This window comes from Scardinius erythrophthalmus (assembly GCF_964197995.2).
Source record: "Scardinius erythrophthalmus genome assembly, chromosome: 14".
NCBI lineage: Eukaryota > Metazoa > Chordata > Actinopteri > Cypriniformes > Leuciscidae > Scardinius > Scardinius erythrophthalmus.
The window spans coordinates 17,001,354-17,019,261 of NC_138234.1; the positions used below are offsets into that span (position 1 = coordinate 17,001,354).

At 37.7% G+C, this 17,908-nt stretch overlaps 3 protein-coding genes across 3 annotated transcripts in view; 1 reads left to right on the forward strand and 2 right to left on the reverse strand.

The window, feature by feature from the left end:
* Positions 1-17,908, forward strand: part of cenpp (centromere protein P) — a 49,118-nt gene that overhangs the window by 26,197 nt on the left and 5,013 nt on the right. The gene's annotated exons all lie outside the window — the stretch shown is intronic.
* On the reverse strand, positions 2,093-6,531 carry aspn (asporin (LRR class 1)). The gene is made up of 8 exons (XM_081385136.1): positions 6,284-6,531; positions 5,055-5,328; positions 4,242-4,354; positions 3,573-3,786; positions 2,938-3,048; positions 2,671-2,764; positions 2,468-2,606; positions 2,093-2,383 (listed from the first exon to the last, which is right to left on the reverse strand). Exons 2-8 carry the CDS (start codon positions 5,314-5,316, stop codon positions 2,186-2,188), a joined length of 1,131 nt encoding a protein of 376 aa, XP_081241262.1. The 5' UTR covers positions 5,317-5,328; positions 6,284-6,531; the 3' UTR covers positions 2,093-2,185.
* Positions 8,073-16,531, reverse strand: ecm2 (extracellular matrix protein 2, female organ and adipocyte specific). Its single transcript, XM_081385133.1, has 10 exons — positions 16,291-16,531; positions 14,469-14,727; positions 13,140-13,328; positions 12,331-13,032; positions 12,014-12,129; positions 10,624-10,759; positions 10,302-10,459; positions 9,843-9,982; positions 9,162-9,488; positions 8,073-8,977 (listed from the first exon to the last, which is right to left on the reverse strand). The coding sequence occupies exons 2-10, from the start codon at positions 14,716-14,718 to the stop codon at positions 8,809-8,811; spliced, it is 2,187 nt and encodes a 728-aa protein (XP_081241259.1). The 5' UTR covers positions 14,719-14,727; positions 16,291-16,531; the 3' UTR covers positions 8,073-8,808.

The following is a 17,908-nucleotide window of genomic DNA, read 5'->3' on the forward strand; positions in this document are numbered from 1 at the left end:
AAGAGTTAAACCTTATGTTTCTGTTTGTGATCCAAGAGACCCGAAGGCCATTTAATGGCTAAAAAAAACCTGAAATTAACCAGACGCATAAAGGTACATTAATACCTGGTCATTTCAGATATTTAATAAAGATTGATTCGTCATACAAGTGGAAAAAATACTGTGCAGGATTGGTGTATCTTTTAACAATTTTATCGAATCCCTCAGGTGTTTTCTGGGGCTCAAAGATCCTAAATGATCCAAACCTGTTGTGAGTTTTTTGGAGACGCCGGTATGCAAGACGTGGCAGAAGCAGATCAGGCCAACCTGAAGATTTGTTCCATATGTTTCCTGAGCAGAGCCTCTCTCTCTAGCCACCACCCCTCGGTGTTGTTTTTTCCCCCATTTAACCCGTTCAGACCCAAATTATATTACAGGGACACAAAATGAGCTGATTGATCGAAATCTAGCTGTTTTGCTGTTGTAAACAATGAGACCCACTATCCACAAATTTTACAATACATATTAAATAATATACATTTTGTAAAATGACTTTATCGCTCCACTTGTCTGTGCATCAGAGGTGGGGATTTTTTTTACACAGTTACACCAGTAGGTGGCAGCAAGTGACTGTCTTTATGAGTGAGTTGTACAATTACAATTGAGCTACAGTGGATTTTTGTGTAATCAAGCTACCGCTTTAATCTCTCTTTAATCTCACAGTGCGGAATAGAATAACTGATACGGAGTGGTAGGATACTACCACTTGGGTTGCATTTGCTGCGCATCCTCTTTGTCTTTTGGAGCCATGCACAAACCAGAGTCCAATTGTAGTCTGATAAAAGTGTATATACATTCTATGCGAAGCCAAGCTGCAATCAAAAATGGGGAAAAAGTGAAGTGAAAGTGACGGCCAAGTTCGGTAACCCAATTTGTCCTCTGCATTTACATTGCATTTACAAGTTAGTGCACAGACATTAGAAGTAGTGAGTAGGTAACAGACACAAACACTACAAACCGTGGACACACAAACCTGGAGCAGTGGGCAGCCATTTTTGCTTGACGCCTCAGTCATTTCCTGCTGGTATTGAGAATTGAACCCGAATAGGATGAGTATCTTGTAAAAAGTAGTAAAATAGCAGTAAAGCAGCATTCAGTTAACCAAAAATGGGGAAAAAGTTTTCAGTGTGCAAAAATATGCTTTGGAATGGCTGTTACTTGGAAAGTTCAAATTTATTTGAATGGCATACAATACTGTTATAATGAATTCACCTGATTTAAAAAAAAAAAAACATGACCATTGCCTATTAAACACAAAATCCTCTATCTGCATGGATAGCAACTACTGTACCTATGTCCTGAAGAACAGGTCCAGTCCTACACTGAAGTCTCCATCTGTTGGTATTTTGTTTTATTGCAGGACAGATGTACACATTCTTAATCCAACGAGATTTACTCTTTCATTTTTCTTTATTTTTCTAAAGAAACAACAATATCTGAATTGGAAATGAATAACACAGCACCGCTGACTGAGAAAACACTGGTTGCAATTACAGTTAACTGTTGTGTAAACTGCAACCAACCAGGTGGTCCATACAGATCAATTTTTCAGTATTTCTGTGAACTGACAAGAATGTCCTAGTCCAATGGCAATGGCAATGAATAAAACGTTATATAATGAAAATTTAGCATGCAATATAATTTTTTGTTATCACTAAAACGATTAATAAGCACCAATGAGTAATGCCCATTCTCTAAAATACAAGTAGAACAATGAACGAACTGGCCTTGTGAATTTTATTAATTTTTCTTTGAGTCTAGACAGTCGTTCCTTTTTAGATAAAACTTATTTGTTGACCTTCAATACACAAGGGACAAATTTACTTAGCACCTGATCTTAAAAAACTGTTTTCTGGCTTTTATAAAGTCGAAAAGATTTCAATGTAAACATTAACTATGAAAACCTATGTAACTATTGCACACATTGTAGTTGATTCTATCTTTACTGGAATTCAAAGTCTTCGAAATCCTCTCTAAATTCAAGTACTGAGTCTGTAGCCTCTGCGGATGCTCTTGGATTTTGGATAAGTTATGTTCTGTACATCACCATGAGGACATGAAATGGTAATTTATAAAATTAGAATGAAGTTCATGACTATAATTCTGCCCTCCAGTGGCAAGATGGTACGCGTTGGTACCGTTTCGCTCACTTTCTGTTGTTACCCAGTTGCACCGAGTTGTGGCTGGATACGCACCGAAAAGTGGGTGGCTGAATCTCCCAGTATTTCACTGGGTTTGCATATAAACTGATCCTAGTGTAGAGGACTTTCTTAACCCGGGTTTTCGAAGGGCAAAAGTCATTTACTCCAACGTAAGGGATGCTGTTGGAGTGTAAGTACATCACCTAAAAGAAGAAAAAAAGTGGATCAGATCTCTGTACACATCATGTCTTATTCATGTTTCTATTGTATGTGTATTTGTGTTTTACCTGCAAATATTTCAGGTTGTTTAAGCCTGGAGGAACTTTCTTCAGTTTATTGTTGTCCAAATGAATTTCTCTGACTTTGGGAATGCCAGCGAAACTTCCGTTCTCCACATACTTGATTTGATTGAAGTCAAGCCACAACCTGTGAAAGACAAGTTAATGTTGTGTTCTGTTTTCATCCACACGAGGGAGTTGGTTTACCTTACCTCTGTAGACTTTTTAATCTCAAAAAATCCTCTGACTCCACTTTGGCGATCTTGTTGTAGTCCAAGTGAAGTTCGGTAAGGGAAGATGGGAGATCTGTGGTATTAATAATAGATTAATAGATAGATTAATAAAAATCTATATTATTAGACTTATGTGCTTAGTCAAATTTGTAAGCACTTTGTCTTTCGAGACCCACGTCATCTTTTAGGACTTTCTTTCAGGTGTGATATACTCTTGACTTTCATAAAACAAATTATAATTCTTACCTTTAGGAACAGCTGTAAGCTTTGCTTCAGCTATTCTCAAGTAGAGAGTCGCCATGTCGTCAAAAGCTCCGGCTTCAATCCCGCTGTTTGCAATTGGATTTGCACTCAGTTCTAGAGATGCAAGAAAAGGGAACATCTTGTTTTTTTCCTTCTAAATAAGCATTCATTTACATATATGCATTTGGCAGAAAAATTTGATGCAAAGACTGATGGATCACACCTGGTTGGGTTTGAACCAGCAACCTTTTGGTTGCCAGCCACATTTCTAACTACAACACCACAGTATCAACATAATTCTCAGTTGTTTCTGCCAAATTTATTGAGATTAAATCTGTAAATGCAGATCTTAATATAGGCTAGACACTATGGAGGCAGAGTTTTTTTTTTTACTGTACATTACCTGAGAACCATGGAGGTCAGTTGACTGAAGTGAGCTTGTTGTGTCAGATACAAATAGTGTAAGATCATGTATCTGATTATATAACAAGGTTTAATGAGGTCATGATGGAGAGAACAGGGGAATGGAATCGGGAAATGACGCAAGTCATACAGCTCAACTTGTTGAAGCAAGTGTACTAACTACTTAAGCATGACTCTGACCATGTTTATTTAAGAACATCACTTAGGAGACCTACCTAAAACATTTAAGCTTTGCATTCCCCTAAATGCTCCTTTCGGAAGTCTGCTGATCTTGTTGTCATGCAGTCGCAATGCCTGAATATTCTTGGGAAGATTCTCGGGGACTTGTGTCAGCAAGTTGTATGACAGGTGGAGAATCTTGAGTTTGTCCATGTTGCGAAAGGCCTTTGGGTGAATTTTTGATATCTGGTTGTTGAGCAGAAACAGGGCCTGCAAATACAGAAGGAGAAATAATAAAGGTACAGTGTCCATGGCTCTAGATAGTCGTTACCATTATTGATCACAGTTCACTTTTAAAAATGCCATTTTACAGCTTCCATACATTTTTGTGAAATTTTGGAAAGCTAAATAGAACTTTGTGTTGTTGTTTTCAAGATCTGGGCTGTTTCTATTTTTTTATGCCCTTGCAAGTTTATTCCCTTTCTTGCTTTCTTGCACTGCAAGAACTTTTAACCATTTTACCACTAATCATGAGCAAATATTTACCACAAGTATGAAACTGTCCACAGTAGATGCAAATATCAATAACACTCAAGTATGTGTCCAGAATTCCACATAATTCTGCTACCACTGCATGTCTCCAGATGTCCTTGTGTAAACCCAGTATAAAAACACAACTCTTAAAATGCCCTAAAAGCGTTTAAGGGGGAGAGTTTACTACTTACATAGAGATTATCCAAGCCTTTGAAATCGTCTTCCTTGATTTCCGTGATGTCATTGTTTTGGAGATCGACGAGCAACGTGTTTTTAGGAATGTCCTTTGGCACCTTGGTCAGACCTGTGAAGACAACAGAGATGTGAGATTTTATAGACTAGAATGTAGAGATGTTCAAAGCCGCACATTTTAGTGGGTTGCCTGAAAGACTAGTTGACAAATGAGCCTTAAAGAAACCCTATATAATTATTACCCCGATCAGTTGCGTTTCTAAGATGTGATCTTGCATTCAATAACAGCTTGATGGAACACAACAGAATGATGCATTTTAAGAAATGACAGGCGGCTTTATGCGTGTGCTCCTGGGATGAGCGCACAGAAAACCGTCTCTCAGAGAGAGCGCGAGGACTACTGAATTCTTTAAAATCACTTGAATGTTTAAATGGACACGTCGTGCATATAAAAAACTTTAGTAAAGTATTGTATCGTACCGCGCAGCTCTCTTGTACAGATGATGTGGTGCTGTGAAGCCATGCACGCATTTTGAAAGAGAGAGAAGACCCGGTAGCGTTGAATCACTTTCGCTGTTTGTGAAATTATGTCTCGCATAAAGTTTTCAAATTACTGATTTGATCTGATAATCTGTGTGGATTACTTTGCTCATTCAACCAACGAGCTAATTGAATAAATGTTTGTGGGAATTTCCTGCATTATAAGTGCGAAACCTGCGGGAATGAGTAATATTATATGCAATTCCCGCAATCCCACGCCGAAATTCGAGCCCTGGAAATAGTTGTTTAAAGTAGTTTAATGCAGTGCTTACCCTGATCTGAGCACTGGAGAACTTTCTTTGAGCACCGACACCCTTCGGGACAGTCCGAAACAAAGTTATCATCATAATCGTTGTAATCGTTGTCGTCGTCGTCGTCATCATCATAATCACCCGCATCTTGTTGCATGATGTCATGATGCTTGACGAAATCCATGACATTGATAGGCATGTATGGTTTTGCGTGACATAACGTCAGTAGGGTGAGTAGTAAAAGTACCTTCATGGTGCAGCTTTTGTTTGGATCTTTAGTCATGAATGGTTAGCCCTGTGAACATGAACACAAGCAGTTGTTTAACCTGTACTTTGTCGAACATGTTGCATTGCTTTGTGTTATAACACATAGAATTTTTTCACAGAATGAAAGAGAAAATCGTGTGAATTGGATCCCAAGGATCCTGATTGGTTTATTAGTTTGCATCACAATGAAATGAGCCAATGGGAACTGATCTCAGGTTAAAGAGACATTCTTATTGAATGACTTTCACAGCACTTTTATTTACAGTTAAATACAGATGCTCCTGAAATATCACGACTCTCAATATTTTTGTGATGATTTGATTTATTTTGTTTTTGCTTTTCTTTACCTGCACAAATTTTTTATTCAATTCAGTAGCATTAATGAAATAATTGTGGGAAGAAAAGGTTAATGATTGCTGTAATTGTTTGTGTAAGAAGTTAAAATGAACCAGCTGTACTAAGCAATTGTTTATGGAGCAATCTTGTTTATGGAAGCCTTAGTCATCATCGTATGAGAAGGTGGCTCACAGTTTATAGACCTTTAAGAGTTGTTAATGGTGCCCTTTTTTTCTGACATTTAATGGTAAATCTAAATCATCATTTGGAATGATTGTATTTTGTTTGATTTTTGCAAAAACGTTCAATTTAAATCGAGCTGTTAAGAATTCACCTGCTGTAAGTTATAAATATTACAACTTTAATATTTATGCTTTAAAACAATTTAAAAAACCTGCGTAGAGAAATATGCTTTGTTATTAGACTGCTCAGCATCACAAATAATGAAGAATTTATCTGTAAATGTTTCACCACGGCACTTTTAAATTAATTTATTCTCTCCCAATTAATATTATGAAATGTTGTCTGGTTTATTTAGCTGTTCGTTTGAATTCATATGTCTACTTTTCCAAGAAATAGAGCTTCACACAAACTTACTATGGTGGAATCAATTATCTCAAGTCTAGGGACAGATGAAGACAACATACCTGATGAATCTGTGTAATCCTTGTTCAAGTAAGCCTCCAGGGATGAGATCAATATTGCCGTCTGGATTTGTTGAGACACAGGTCCTTAAATGCAGCATGCACGAAAGCCCGAAAGGTGGAGATCACGCTCGTCAAAGCATGAGATCCTTGAATGAATGGGGATGGAAAAGATACTGCTGGTTCAAGGAGCAGATTCGGAATAAGGGGTAGGAACTGCACGCAGCTCTGCTGGATGCTTAACTAGCACTGAACACTCATTGTTACCAGCCGTATGTTTCTCATCAGCACTTGAAACTTGGCCAATTTTGTGTGCCTAAATTTTCAATGGCCAGTCTGGGATACTCTCATTCTTTACATTGCCAATGGGTGGTCTCTACTTATCTGACTTTTGACGTATTTAAATATTTCAGAGTGCACAAATTATTGCATATTGCATAATTTGTAGGGCTATTTCTGGGCTTCTATTTTTAGATCAAACACTAATTTTTGTAATGTAACGACTGACTGATAGTGATATGATATAGATAAAATAGCTTTTATATACACTTTATATTGGAAAATATAAATAAAAAAATCAAATTGATAGACATTTGCAAATCTTTCTGCTTGACCCAAATCAGAACATTTAGAATGATTTATTTGACATCCGCTAGAACTGGCATCAGTTTACTAATAAAATAATTGACTTTAGTCAAGTAAATGCATGTTTCGTGTTTCGTGAATTCGAATGAATATTTATGGGACAAAATATGGTAAGTCCCAATCCATGGGGGACCTTTAATCTAAAACTAAATGTTGGATGATAACTTTTCCAGACTTTACAGTGCTGTTTGCTTACAGCAGCACAAAACGCGACCCCTCTCTATTCACAGGGCAGTACTGGTGGCGCCACATATGCTTGGGTTTGGCTGGGGGTTTTGAGATGATGGAAGTTCCTATGTCTCATGGTTTCTCCGTTCATTCTCCTGGGTCTCACTGGCCAGCATTCCTTCCGAAATGATAACCAACCTCAAACCAATAAAGGTTTGTGGTATGTCGAGTTGGTGCCGTAAATTAAAAGGATGTAGATACTATTACAGACACAACATGAGGGTGAACTGGTTGAGGAAAGGTAGAAATGTGTAGATGTGCTTAGATTATTCAGAAAGTACCAGTAATTTCCCTCAACCATTTTCGAATTCTTTTGTATTTCACACCTTCAATCTTATTTGTTGTAATGTTGTGACGTGCAGAACCATGTTGTAAATGTCTCGACCTTGCAAACACTTGCACAGCCTTGAGATATATTGGCGATTTTCCACAGCTTTGCTTGTCCTCTAAATATAGAGCAAGATTTAACTGTACCCAGAAACAAGGAGGGGGTGGTTCAGCTGTTGATTTAACAAAATAAAAGTAAGTAAAAGCCATGTGACTAGTATGTGAGTCATTGAATCATGGAAAACTTCATGGAAAGCTTCTGAGATGATCCCCCTTTCAGGCATTTTTTGTTGTTTATTCTTTCCTCTCATTTTAGTTGTAGTCTGAAATCAGTGAAACCCCAATTCAACCTCAGAGGCATTTCTTCAGTAATCGTCCACATTTCTCTGGCTATGATGTAGTGGGAACTCGGAACCTTAGAAGAATCTTAGAAGGAGCGGAAGACTATGATGTCATAGTCAGATCATTTACAGGGGTCATTAATGTGCTTCAGTCTGCAGCGATTCCATTAGCACAGAACTTCTGTTGAACGTTTATAGATCGCAGATGTTTCATACTGAGATATATTAGGAAAGAAGTACAATAGAGATTTTAGGAAATATTTTTATGTGATAGCTTAATTCATCTCACACTTTTGGATAAAATGAATGTAAAATACATTGGAAAATGTGTTTTTATTGAAGCTGTATTGATTTTCCCACTGAATTCTAAACTAAGCAAATACAAATCTGTGCTCACTTGAATGACTTGAATCATGTAGATATCTTTCAATTATGCATCACAGTTCTCTCAGTAGTAAACGTCCTTATTGGTCCTGTCTTAGTAGAAAAATGCATTTATGTAAGCTGGTTGATTTTGGCTGCCTTTTTTTATAAACACTTAAGAAAAGCCATGCATCCTGTTTTTCTTCACTACGACAGACAAACTTAATACTGTTATGACAAGAATAAGATACATCTCAACATAGAATACAAAGTTATAATCTGCTACTTTTTTCCTCTTGAAGTATTGTACAGTTGATCCATGCATCCTACAAAGACACGTTTAGACAGGCGCGAACAACGACAGCATTCTGCCATGATCCTTGAGGCTGTGAACATGTCTCATCTTATCTTGACTAATAAATGGAAGCTTAAAAAAACTAATGAAACGAGACAGAAAATAAACATGCCAAACAGAGATTCAATGCAAGGATTGCCTGTTAGCAATATTTGGGGTAAAAAAAAAAAAAGTTATATTTTCATGATAACTGTAAGTTTCACAGGAATCTAATTAGTTTTATGTTTACGGCCTTTAGTGGTTTATAATAATAGTAGACAAGATTACAGTTACTTAATCCTCTGAGGCTTTAAAACAACACTTGAGTAGGAGCGGACGCAGGAGAAAGCCGTGGGTGGGATTTTCCGTGGGTCAAGGAAATTGTTCTCGAGGCGAAGGGCAACTAGATGAGAGTCATCGTCATTCAAGGGGTCACAGATGGCGTCTTCTGAAACATGCCTGTTGGAGGAAGAATTTAACATAATCTCAAAGTTCTCCATATGTTGCAAAAAATCAGTTTGGCAATATGTCTGGAATATTTTTTTCATACATAAATTTATCTTGTTTTTGTTGTGTATGTATGTGTCCCTGGAAATGATGACAAACTAGACATGTTCATCTTTGCAGGAGGCTAGCACTGTACCTTATTTTGTTGTTGTTAAGTCGTAGGAAATGTAACGTTGTCATCTCATTAATTCCCATTGGAATAGACGTAAGCTGGTTATGGTCTAGACAGAGTTCAGTCATAGTGTTGAAGGTGCCAAAAAATGACTCTGGCTCCACAGCGTCACCTTCCAGCTTGTTGTAAGAGAGGTAGAGGTACTCAAGGCCAGGCTCCATGTGTGCGAACACATATCCTGGAATGCGTTCAATCTGATTCCCGACCAAAACCAGATGAACCAGTGACTTTGGCAGGAAGGATGGAACCAGGTAGAAGTTGTTGTGCGAGAGATCTATAGATTCCAGGTTCCTTTTAGATACAGCGGGAAAAGTAGAATTAGAGTTCATGCGTTTAAAAAAAAAACAGAAAAAACCCAGAAAAGGTTTTTCACTTCTAGATACTTTTCCATTTTTCAGTTCTTCCAAAGGATTATTGCGCGAATCTGTTTTCGCCACTTTACCGTGCAATATTTCAGTGCAAAAGCATATTAACTAACCACCCACAATCCAGTGTAACCAGAGGCTAAATGTGCTAAACTTTCTGCAGTTTCAATTTACTCTGCAAATTTGTTATTAATATGCAAATTAGGCTATTAATAGAACAAATTTGAACAGTATTTGCCTAAATATTGGTTTGATTGTTAACCTTGTTGAAGACACACACCTGTGATTGATCCAGGTGAAAGGTGCAATGCTTGACTCATCTAATTTATTATGTCGTAGCACAACGACGTTGATGTTTGTGGTGTGGTTGAATGCTGTTTCAGAGATGTCTTCAATCAGATTGTTTTCAAGGTACAGCTCCTAAACATCAAAGAGAATATGAAGTAACTTGTACAGTTTGCTTCATTGAATAAATAAACAGAAACAGTTGTTACTTGACAATGCAATTAAGTTTGACTTCAGCAGCTTTGAATTACTCTGTGGTAAAGTGTTGGTTTTGGTTTGCCTTAATTGCTGTTTTAGTGCCACTGGTTTCCCACAGGTACTGTAGAACCAATGCTGATTTGTAGCCCACAAATGTGTGTGCAATTAAATGAACAAAATTGTTTGACTAAGTCATGGTTTCTATATTTTTTGATGTTCCTTGACTGCAGAATAGTTCTCCATTTGCAAAACTTACCAGTAGAGATGCAGGTAGGCCCTGAGGAATGGTACGGAAATGGTTTCTGCTTAGCCGAAGGTAAGTCAGCTCTTTGAGGGGCTTAAAGGCCTGTGGATTCACATGACCTTCACTGAGCAAGTTCCCTTCCATTTCCAAAGTAACCAGACTGCTGAGACCTTCCAGGAATTATGAAGCAGTTTGTGAAAATATTGTGTTTTCTTTGTACAACATTAGGTAAGGGACATTTCATGCTAGTATTAGCTGATTAAATGTTAGCTTTTTTATAGATGTTCTAATTATGCTAACCTTTATACATGGCAATTCTGCGTAACTGTTTTACCTTCAAAGCTGTTTTCCTCAATTTCTTTTAGAATGTTCTCATTTATCTTAAGCTCCTGGAGTGTTGATGGGAGCTCAGAGGGAATTTGTTCCAGAAGGTTTCCATCCATATACAGGCGAGACAGGAATTTAAGACCCTTAAAAGACAGTTACATAAAAATCACGTCATTAATCTTTAGGTGCATAAAATATACGATATACTTTCGAAATCCTTCAGTGAAAATTTTCCACTTTGGTTTTCTCCCAATGCTTTGGATACTTATTAGTTATGCTGACGTGTGTCAATACACATTTGTTTGACACATGTTTTTATGGTTATCAGTCTCTAAGCTAACTAAACAACCAGTTGTTTGGACTCCATATGCCATATCGCTATCATATACTTTATTTCTGATTGTAACACCAAGCTTTCTGATGAATTGACACAGTCTGGGTACTGTATATATACTATATAGTATATACAAACTTCACGATTTGTTTCAGATGATGGGCATATTTCTACTGGTTAGAACCCAGTGAAAATAGGAAAGACTAGCGTAGCATACCCTCTGTTGTTTCACTTGAACATGTGCCATGGAATTTTGTTTTTATTTGAAAGGCTGTGCAAAAAAAGCATGGCTACAAGTGTCAAGTACAAGTGGGTATAGTGTTTGTATTAGAGCAAGATTTGTGAAACTTCTGTAAAAGCCATATGGTTATGAACAGAACAAAACATTGGAGAAAAGTGTAGTTCAGCACTGTCAGGTTTGCAGATTTTACTGTTTTTGCACGGCTTTAAACCGTTATGGAAGAAACATTTGCTTCTCTAATTCAACTGAAGTTCAGCTGGAAGACATGAAGAAATGTTCATATGAATTTCTGAACAAGAGGCAGCAATGGAAAGGAACATTATCTCAATTGCCAGAATGCTGTATGATCCTAAAAAACGATATATGTACATGTCAGTCTGACTCAGCAAATTTACACTCATGGGTCGGTTTTCATGTCAACAGTCCGATTATTTACACTTTTTTATTTTCTGTCTCTCTCTACATTAAGCAGACTTTTAAGATTCCAACAACATTATGTGAGATTAGCCATTTCTTTGCAGCCTTGGTCAAATGCCTTGCAGAATGTCAAGATCACATTTTTGGCAACAGACAAGGCTAATTTGGTCTGATGCAACTAAATGGCGTTAACATGCACAATATTCGCACAATTTTTTGAACTACAGCAATTCAGTCGTTAACATGTGAAACATGAACGTTTGGTCATCCAAACAATTGCAAATATGACAAGGCAAGAAAATTGCAGTTGGATTTTTTCAGACATCAAAATGTTTTTCTCACCAAAAGAAAAAGATTGTATTTATTGCTGATGCAGTATGCAGGAAACTTTTATTTTTAACTTACTTTAAAAGCTTGTGGGTCTATGCCAGAGGACGAGATCTTGTTTTTCCCCAGGTCAATCCATTCTAGGTTGGGAATGCCATTGAATGCTCCAGCAGGGATGGTTTTGATTTCATTGCCTGTAATTTCATAATGCATGACAAGTTATCAAAATCAGCCTCACTGGAATCTGTATACATGGACTGTGTAAACACTGGCATATGTACTGATTTAGGCTTAATTTCTTGCATGTGTCTTAGGTAATGATCTAAGTTCAATTTCAGTGCCTGTATCTCGTTACGACCTGTACAGGGGTTATGCGGAGATGTGGCCTTCCTCACCCTGTAGGCTGAGTGATTTGAGCTCAGGAATGGACAGTGGAGGAATACCCGTCAGTTTAGCATTTTCACAGGAGATAGAGACATCAGAGATCGAACAACCTTGTGGCAGCGATGTGGTTACCATCTCAGACTCCTCCTCGACTACTTCTGGTTCCTCTTCGCCTGGTTCAGTGTCCTCCTCGTCTGGTTCGGTTGGCTCTTGGAGAGCTAAGAGAGGAGGACCTGCTGCTCTCGTTGGTGGCACGGGTGGCATTTGAAAAACGTCTCCTCTCAGCCAGACCTCGTCCTCGTCTTCAGTGGCCTCGTCCCCACGGAGTCCTTCCTGGGCACGTTCGGCTGCCTCCTCCAGAGCTCTCATCATCTCTTTTTGCTCCATCTCTAGCCTACGAGCCCTGTCCTCCTCGGCCTTCCGCTGTTCTTCCATCCTTCTCTTCCTCTCCTCTGCCGCCGCTCTCTCCTCTTCCTCCTCTCGTAGTCTCCTTTGCTCCTCCTCTTTTTCTCTGGCTTCTTTTAACTTTCTCTGTCTCTCGGCTTCCTCTTTCTTCTGCTTCTTTCTCTGCTTACGATCAGCATCTTTTTTGCGAATTCGTTCTTGTTCATCCTTTTTTTGTCTGTCTTTCTGGCTTTGTGATATTCCGGTATAGGGCTCAGCGAGATCGTTGGGAACGGGAGAATCACCTGAATACTCCGGGGCGTCGACAACTGAGACCATGCCAATAGTTCATTTATAAGACAAGGAAAGATCAAACACAACAATTAATATATAAAATATTCTGGCAGGCAGTGCTAATGCCATGCTTTATCCAAACCTGGGTCAATGCAAATTGGGCAGCACTCTCCGATTCGTTGAAATTTGAGTTGGCACCGTAGGGCGGGACACAGTATTTGGTCGCAGACCACCTCGCCGCTGGAACACAGGCAATTCACGCATGGCTTCGGCGACCATACCGTTTTATCATACATGGTGATGCCACGAAATACACAGTGCTCGGATTTTCCTGGAATAATTATACAAACAAGAAAGAAACTTAAAAATGTGATTGATTGCCAAATGTTGCAGTGAACTAATTGCAAAGAATCAGTTCAAAACAATGAATCTCTAATGAATCAGTCTGATTCATTTTAATTTTGGTTTTCCTAGGGTAACTTGAAAATGCTCAAGGCTGTCACTTTTATCATGTTGATTTGATTATTTAAAATGTGATTTAATAAAAATATAATTCACTTGAAATGATTGGCAACAGAAGCCACATTATGCATGTACAGGTCTATTAGACAATTTTGGATGCTAACACGCCTGTTGAGGCCCATCTGGCCCAATGTTTTCATCCAATGCATATAATCTGGCTGTAAAATGGCTATATATAGCAGTCTATCGCAACACTGTTTTCCACATGGCAAATGGCTATCTACATTCTCATGTACAGAGATCTTCGCAGTTTAAAATGGTGCACACATGCTAGTAATACAGTAGTAAAATGTGTCTACTGGGAAGTAGTGTTTTTTTTCCTTTTGTTTTAATGGAGTCTTACAGACCATATTTGCGCTGTTTAATTATTTTTTTTACAGATCTGTTATTGAGATTAATGCTAAAGGCACTTACAATGTGTGTTGGTGGTATTATCCACGCTTTTACTTCTAAGGCACAAACGGATGTTTGTGTTTTGTGAATTGCAGGGTCACACGGTCACGTTTTGCCAGTGTATAATCATGTGGTCAGTGTTCAGTTCTGACCATTACCACCCTGGGCAAAATGGTCATGTACTAAACCATGTAAACTAACCACTCTGTTTTTTTATTATTGTTTTTTTTTTATGGCTTTTTTGAACCTCACAACATTAACTATATCAAAAAATAACCATATTTCAATGTTTTAACGTGGCCATCTGGTTACTTTTTTTCGCTTACCATAAACTTGCCGCAATTTCATGATTAGCCAAGTTTATGGTTTGTTTATGAACAGTAAAAGTTGGCATCAGCTATTGTCAAAGTTAAGTTAAATACAGCACATCTGTATATGAGGAAAACAACTATCTTAATTATCTAATTTAATCAGATAATTAAGATAGTTGTTTTAAATGGCGAGTAGTTTATAGCTTGACAAACTACAGTCTCAAAGTAGCTTTCCCAACACTGACCTGCAGTTGCTCCGTAGTCTGGCTTTGGTTCTTTTGTGTTCTTGTGAGAGTCAATAAAAATAGATCCATCTTGTCCATTGCTTTCTGGCAATCTTCCCTGCTGCAAGGTGGTAATAGACGTCTGTTTTCTTGCTCGTTTTGGTCCAACACCTCGTCTTCTACCTCGTGCCAAGGGATGACTCTGATCTTTTGCGAGGCTGAAGGTCATACAGATGAAGAGTGACAGTGCCAGAATAAGTTTTAGCCTCATAGCTGAAACCTGTGGGATAAAACACAGAGGAATCTCAGTCCTACGTGTTCCTCATATAACTCTGTTAATGTATACTGTCTGCGTACACATTTCCATAATGATAAGTTACGGCATCACAGGTGATCCAGCCTCTAAAAGTTTGACCCTGGAAAGCCAGACAGCTTTGAAGGAATAGTAGCCTTTAACACCTTTACTGTAAAAGAGTAAAACTGTTATTTAGGTGTGTGATGAGTGGTGTTTAGAGAACTGCAAGGGGTTTTAAGTATTATGTTCAAATGTAACAATCATAGCACAGATTTTAAGTAAGAACAGACTTGGTCTTGATGACACTCACACTCTCAGGTTGTAGTTATAGGAAGTACGACTCATTTACGCAAATTGGTTCTTTTGATAAATTTGTATTAATGATGTCATCACGTTAGTGGCTCCAGATCGTCCAATGTGCCATATTAAATTATCTGAAATGTTCCAGTAAAGCCATATGTGCGCACATATTGCTATTTATTATGATTTTCAAGTTTTATTAATATTTTTTATGGTCAGTTCAAACAGTTCAGTTTGTTGCAGCCTCAATTCAGCTCATAAAAATGGTCTTTTAGAACCTAAATAGGATTTGCATTAAATACACACACACACACACACACACGTTTACATATAGAGCGAGGGCAATTGCTAGCAAATTTTACAAATAATTACAAAAAAATAACTAGTAACAATTTTTTCAGTATAAATATGTATGTGTGTGTATATATGTAAAATTATTAGCAGAATGGTAATGCAATGGTTATTATTTTAAGTTTAAATGTAAATTATTAGAGGAATGGAAACTCTACACTTTAAACCGAGTAGCAATTAGCAATTTCGGCATGGCGAACAAATTATTAGTTTAAAATTGATTATTTGAGTTGTTGCGTCATTTCAAAAGACTAAAACTACCAGACTTACAGTAATGGGAAACAAGAATAAAATCAACAGCTGAGCACTGCTGATATGTGTACAGAGGGCATCTACAAACGTCAATCCAACCCTCAGGCAAAGTCATACGGTTAGCATTAAATCAGAGCTGTGGTGAGATGGAGGAAAAAAAGAAATGTAGACGAGGGAAAAGTGTTTTATAATTAAGCTCTTTAGGATGACCAGGCTCAGATGGAAAGAATCTATAAAACCTACAGCTTAGACAGAGAACGAAAGGGGCGAAATATACTTCCATGAGTAAAAACATCCCGGAGGGGCGTGCATGTTACTGGGTCCCCCTCTCTCAGTGCTGTAATGAAAACCAGGTACAGTAAAGCTATAAGTGTTTTTACAGTCCTGCAGCTGTCTTTGTGCTTCAGAGATGAGACAGACCTATTTCACAAGACGTTTGTCGTCACTCCAGATGCAAACATCTCAATGTTTAGTGGAGATGTACCAAACCGCATGCAAAGAAAAGTTTTCATCTATAAACCCATATAAATGTGACATGCACCCCGCAGACGGAAGAAGAAAAACAATTAGTGTTCTACAAAAAGTGTTTTACGACATTACTGAGGGTGAGAGCTGAAAGAGAGGAGAGAGTCGTTTGTACGTTACCACTGGTTTCGGGCGGTTTTGTGAGGCCAAATATTTCCGCTCTTTCCCCAAAAGCTGTGGGATTTGCCAGCAACGCAAGAAGTGTGTGTGCGTCTGCTCCGCAGCAAGAAGGCTGATAAATGTCAAAAACAGACAGGGGCTGCTCTAGCGTTTAGTCGGGACTCGCTCGGGCAGAACTTCTCCAGTTCTGTCTCTGAAAGATTCAGCAAAATGAGGGTCGTGACAAGATACTGCCTCTCTCAGGCGAAAGAACTTGGTGATTTTGTGTGTCCTAATTACTAGGCTAGGACGGGTACTGTACTCAAACAGAGAGGTGGCATCTGGCTTGTCATTAGCACCTCTGTAAAAGCATTGTGTGAGTGCAGAAAATGAGCGAAACATTTTAGCTTGAATGAGCTGATCAGTCTGGAGTCTGGACTGGTTTTCAGGCGTCTTTGGACGGGTTTTCAAGCTGTATTGGTTGACCCCCTACTGCCCAATGAGACCGTCCCATCTCACGTTTCAGAGGGTGGGCACACTGAGCTGAAAAAAAAGATCTCAACTTTCCTTCCAGTTTTTTACACGGAGGGTCGTGGTGAAGCAGTTGTGTGCTATAATTAGATTGGAGCTCAAACATAAATCACATCTAATGTCCATTATTTCATTTATATGCCTCAAAAGAAGGTTTACTACAATTAGTATCTTTAGAACGTATGATAAAGATTAATCTGGCTGTGATTCATACAAGAAGCTGTTATCAAATATTTTAGACCAGATTTGGCCAGATTGTTTGTATATCTTTTGTCTGCCAATAAAAATATTTCCAAGGGAAGCAAATCAAGCTTTGCGTGTCACTAACTAACTGTTGTATAATAAGATTAATGAATATAAAATGTATTTGGCACTCTTTGTTCTGGACTACTTAGTGTAGTTGCACTGTTATAAATATTAAACTCTCACAACAGGTACACCATTGTTCTTTATAAATCATTTAAGTCATTTGTCACAACATTTTATATTCAAGATCTTTTGACTTTAAACAAATATAATGCAATTTTAGGCAGGAAAGGTTTTTATTTATTCTCTGTGGGCAAATAGATATATCTAAATATATCTTAAGACATTATTTTTGTCATTATTTTACTAATATATCACAATAACATTATATAAATCTTAATTTATATATTTTAAATCTTTTGACATTAAACAAAGATAGTGCAATTTTATACAGTAAAAAATCCTGTTCGTTTGCTGTGATTAGGTTCATCTGTAGACAAATAAATAACATATTTTGTACACATCTTGTGTAGTTTAATAGCAATTCATTATGAAGATGATGCCTGAAGATTTGGACAAAGACAGCTGTTGCTTATGAAGTAAACCATTAACATTAATGAAAAAGTTGTGCAAAAACTCTTTATGCTTCAACATTTTTTTAAAGAACTTTGAAGGAACTCCGTATAGCCTTTAATGAGTGGAAATTACACCGTACTTTGTTTTTCAGGTTGCTGACAAACTAGCAGATAGACTTTAACAAAGAGCAGAGTTTGAGACATTATGCCAGAGCTTTCAGAATAAAACAATCTGCAGAAATGCATTGCAGATAGGATTTTATTTTATTTATTTTTTTATCTTATGA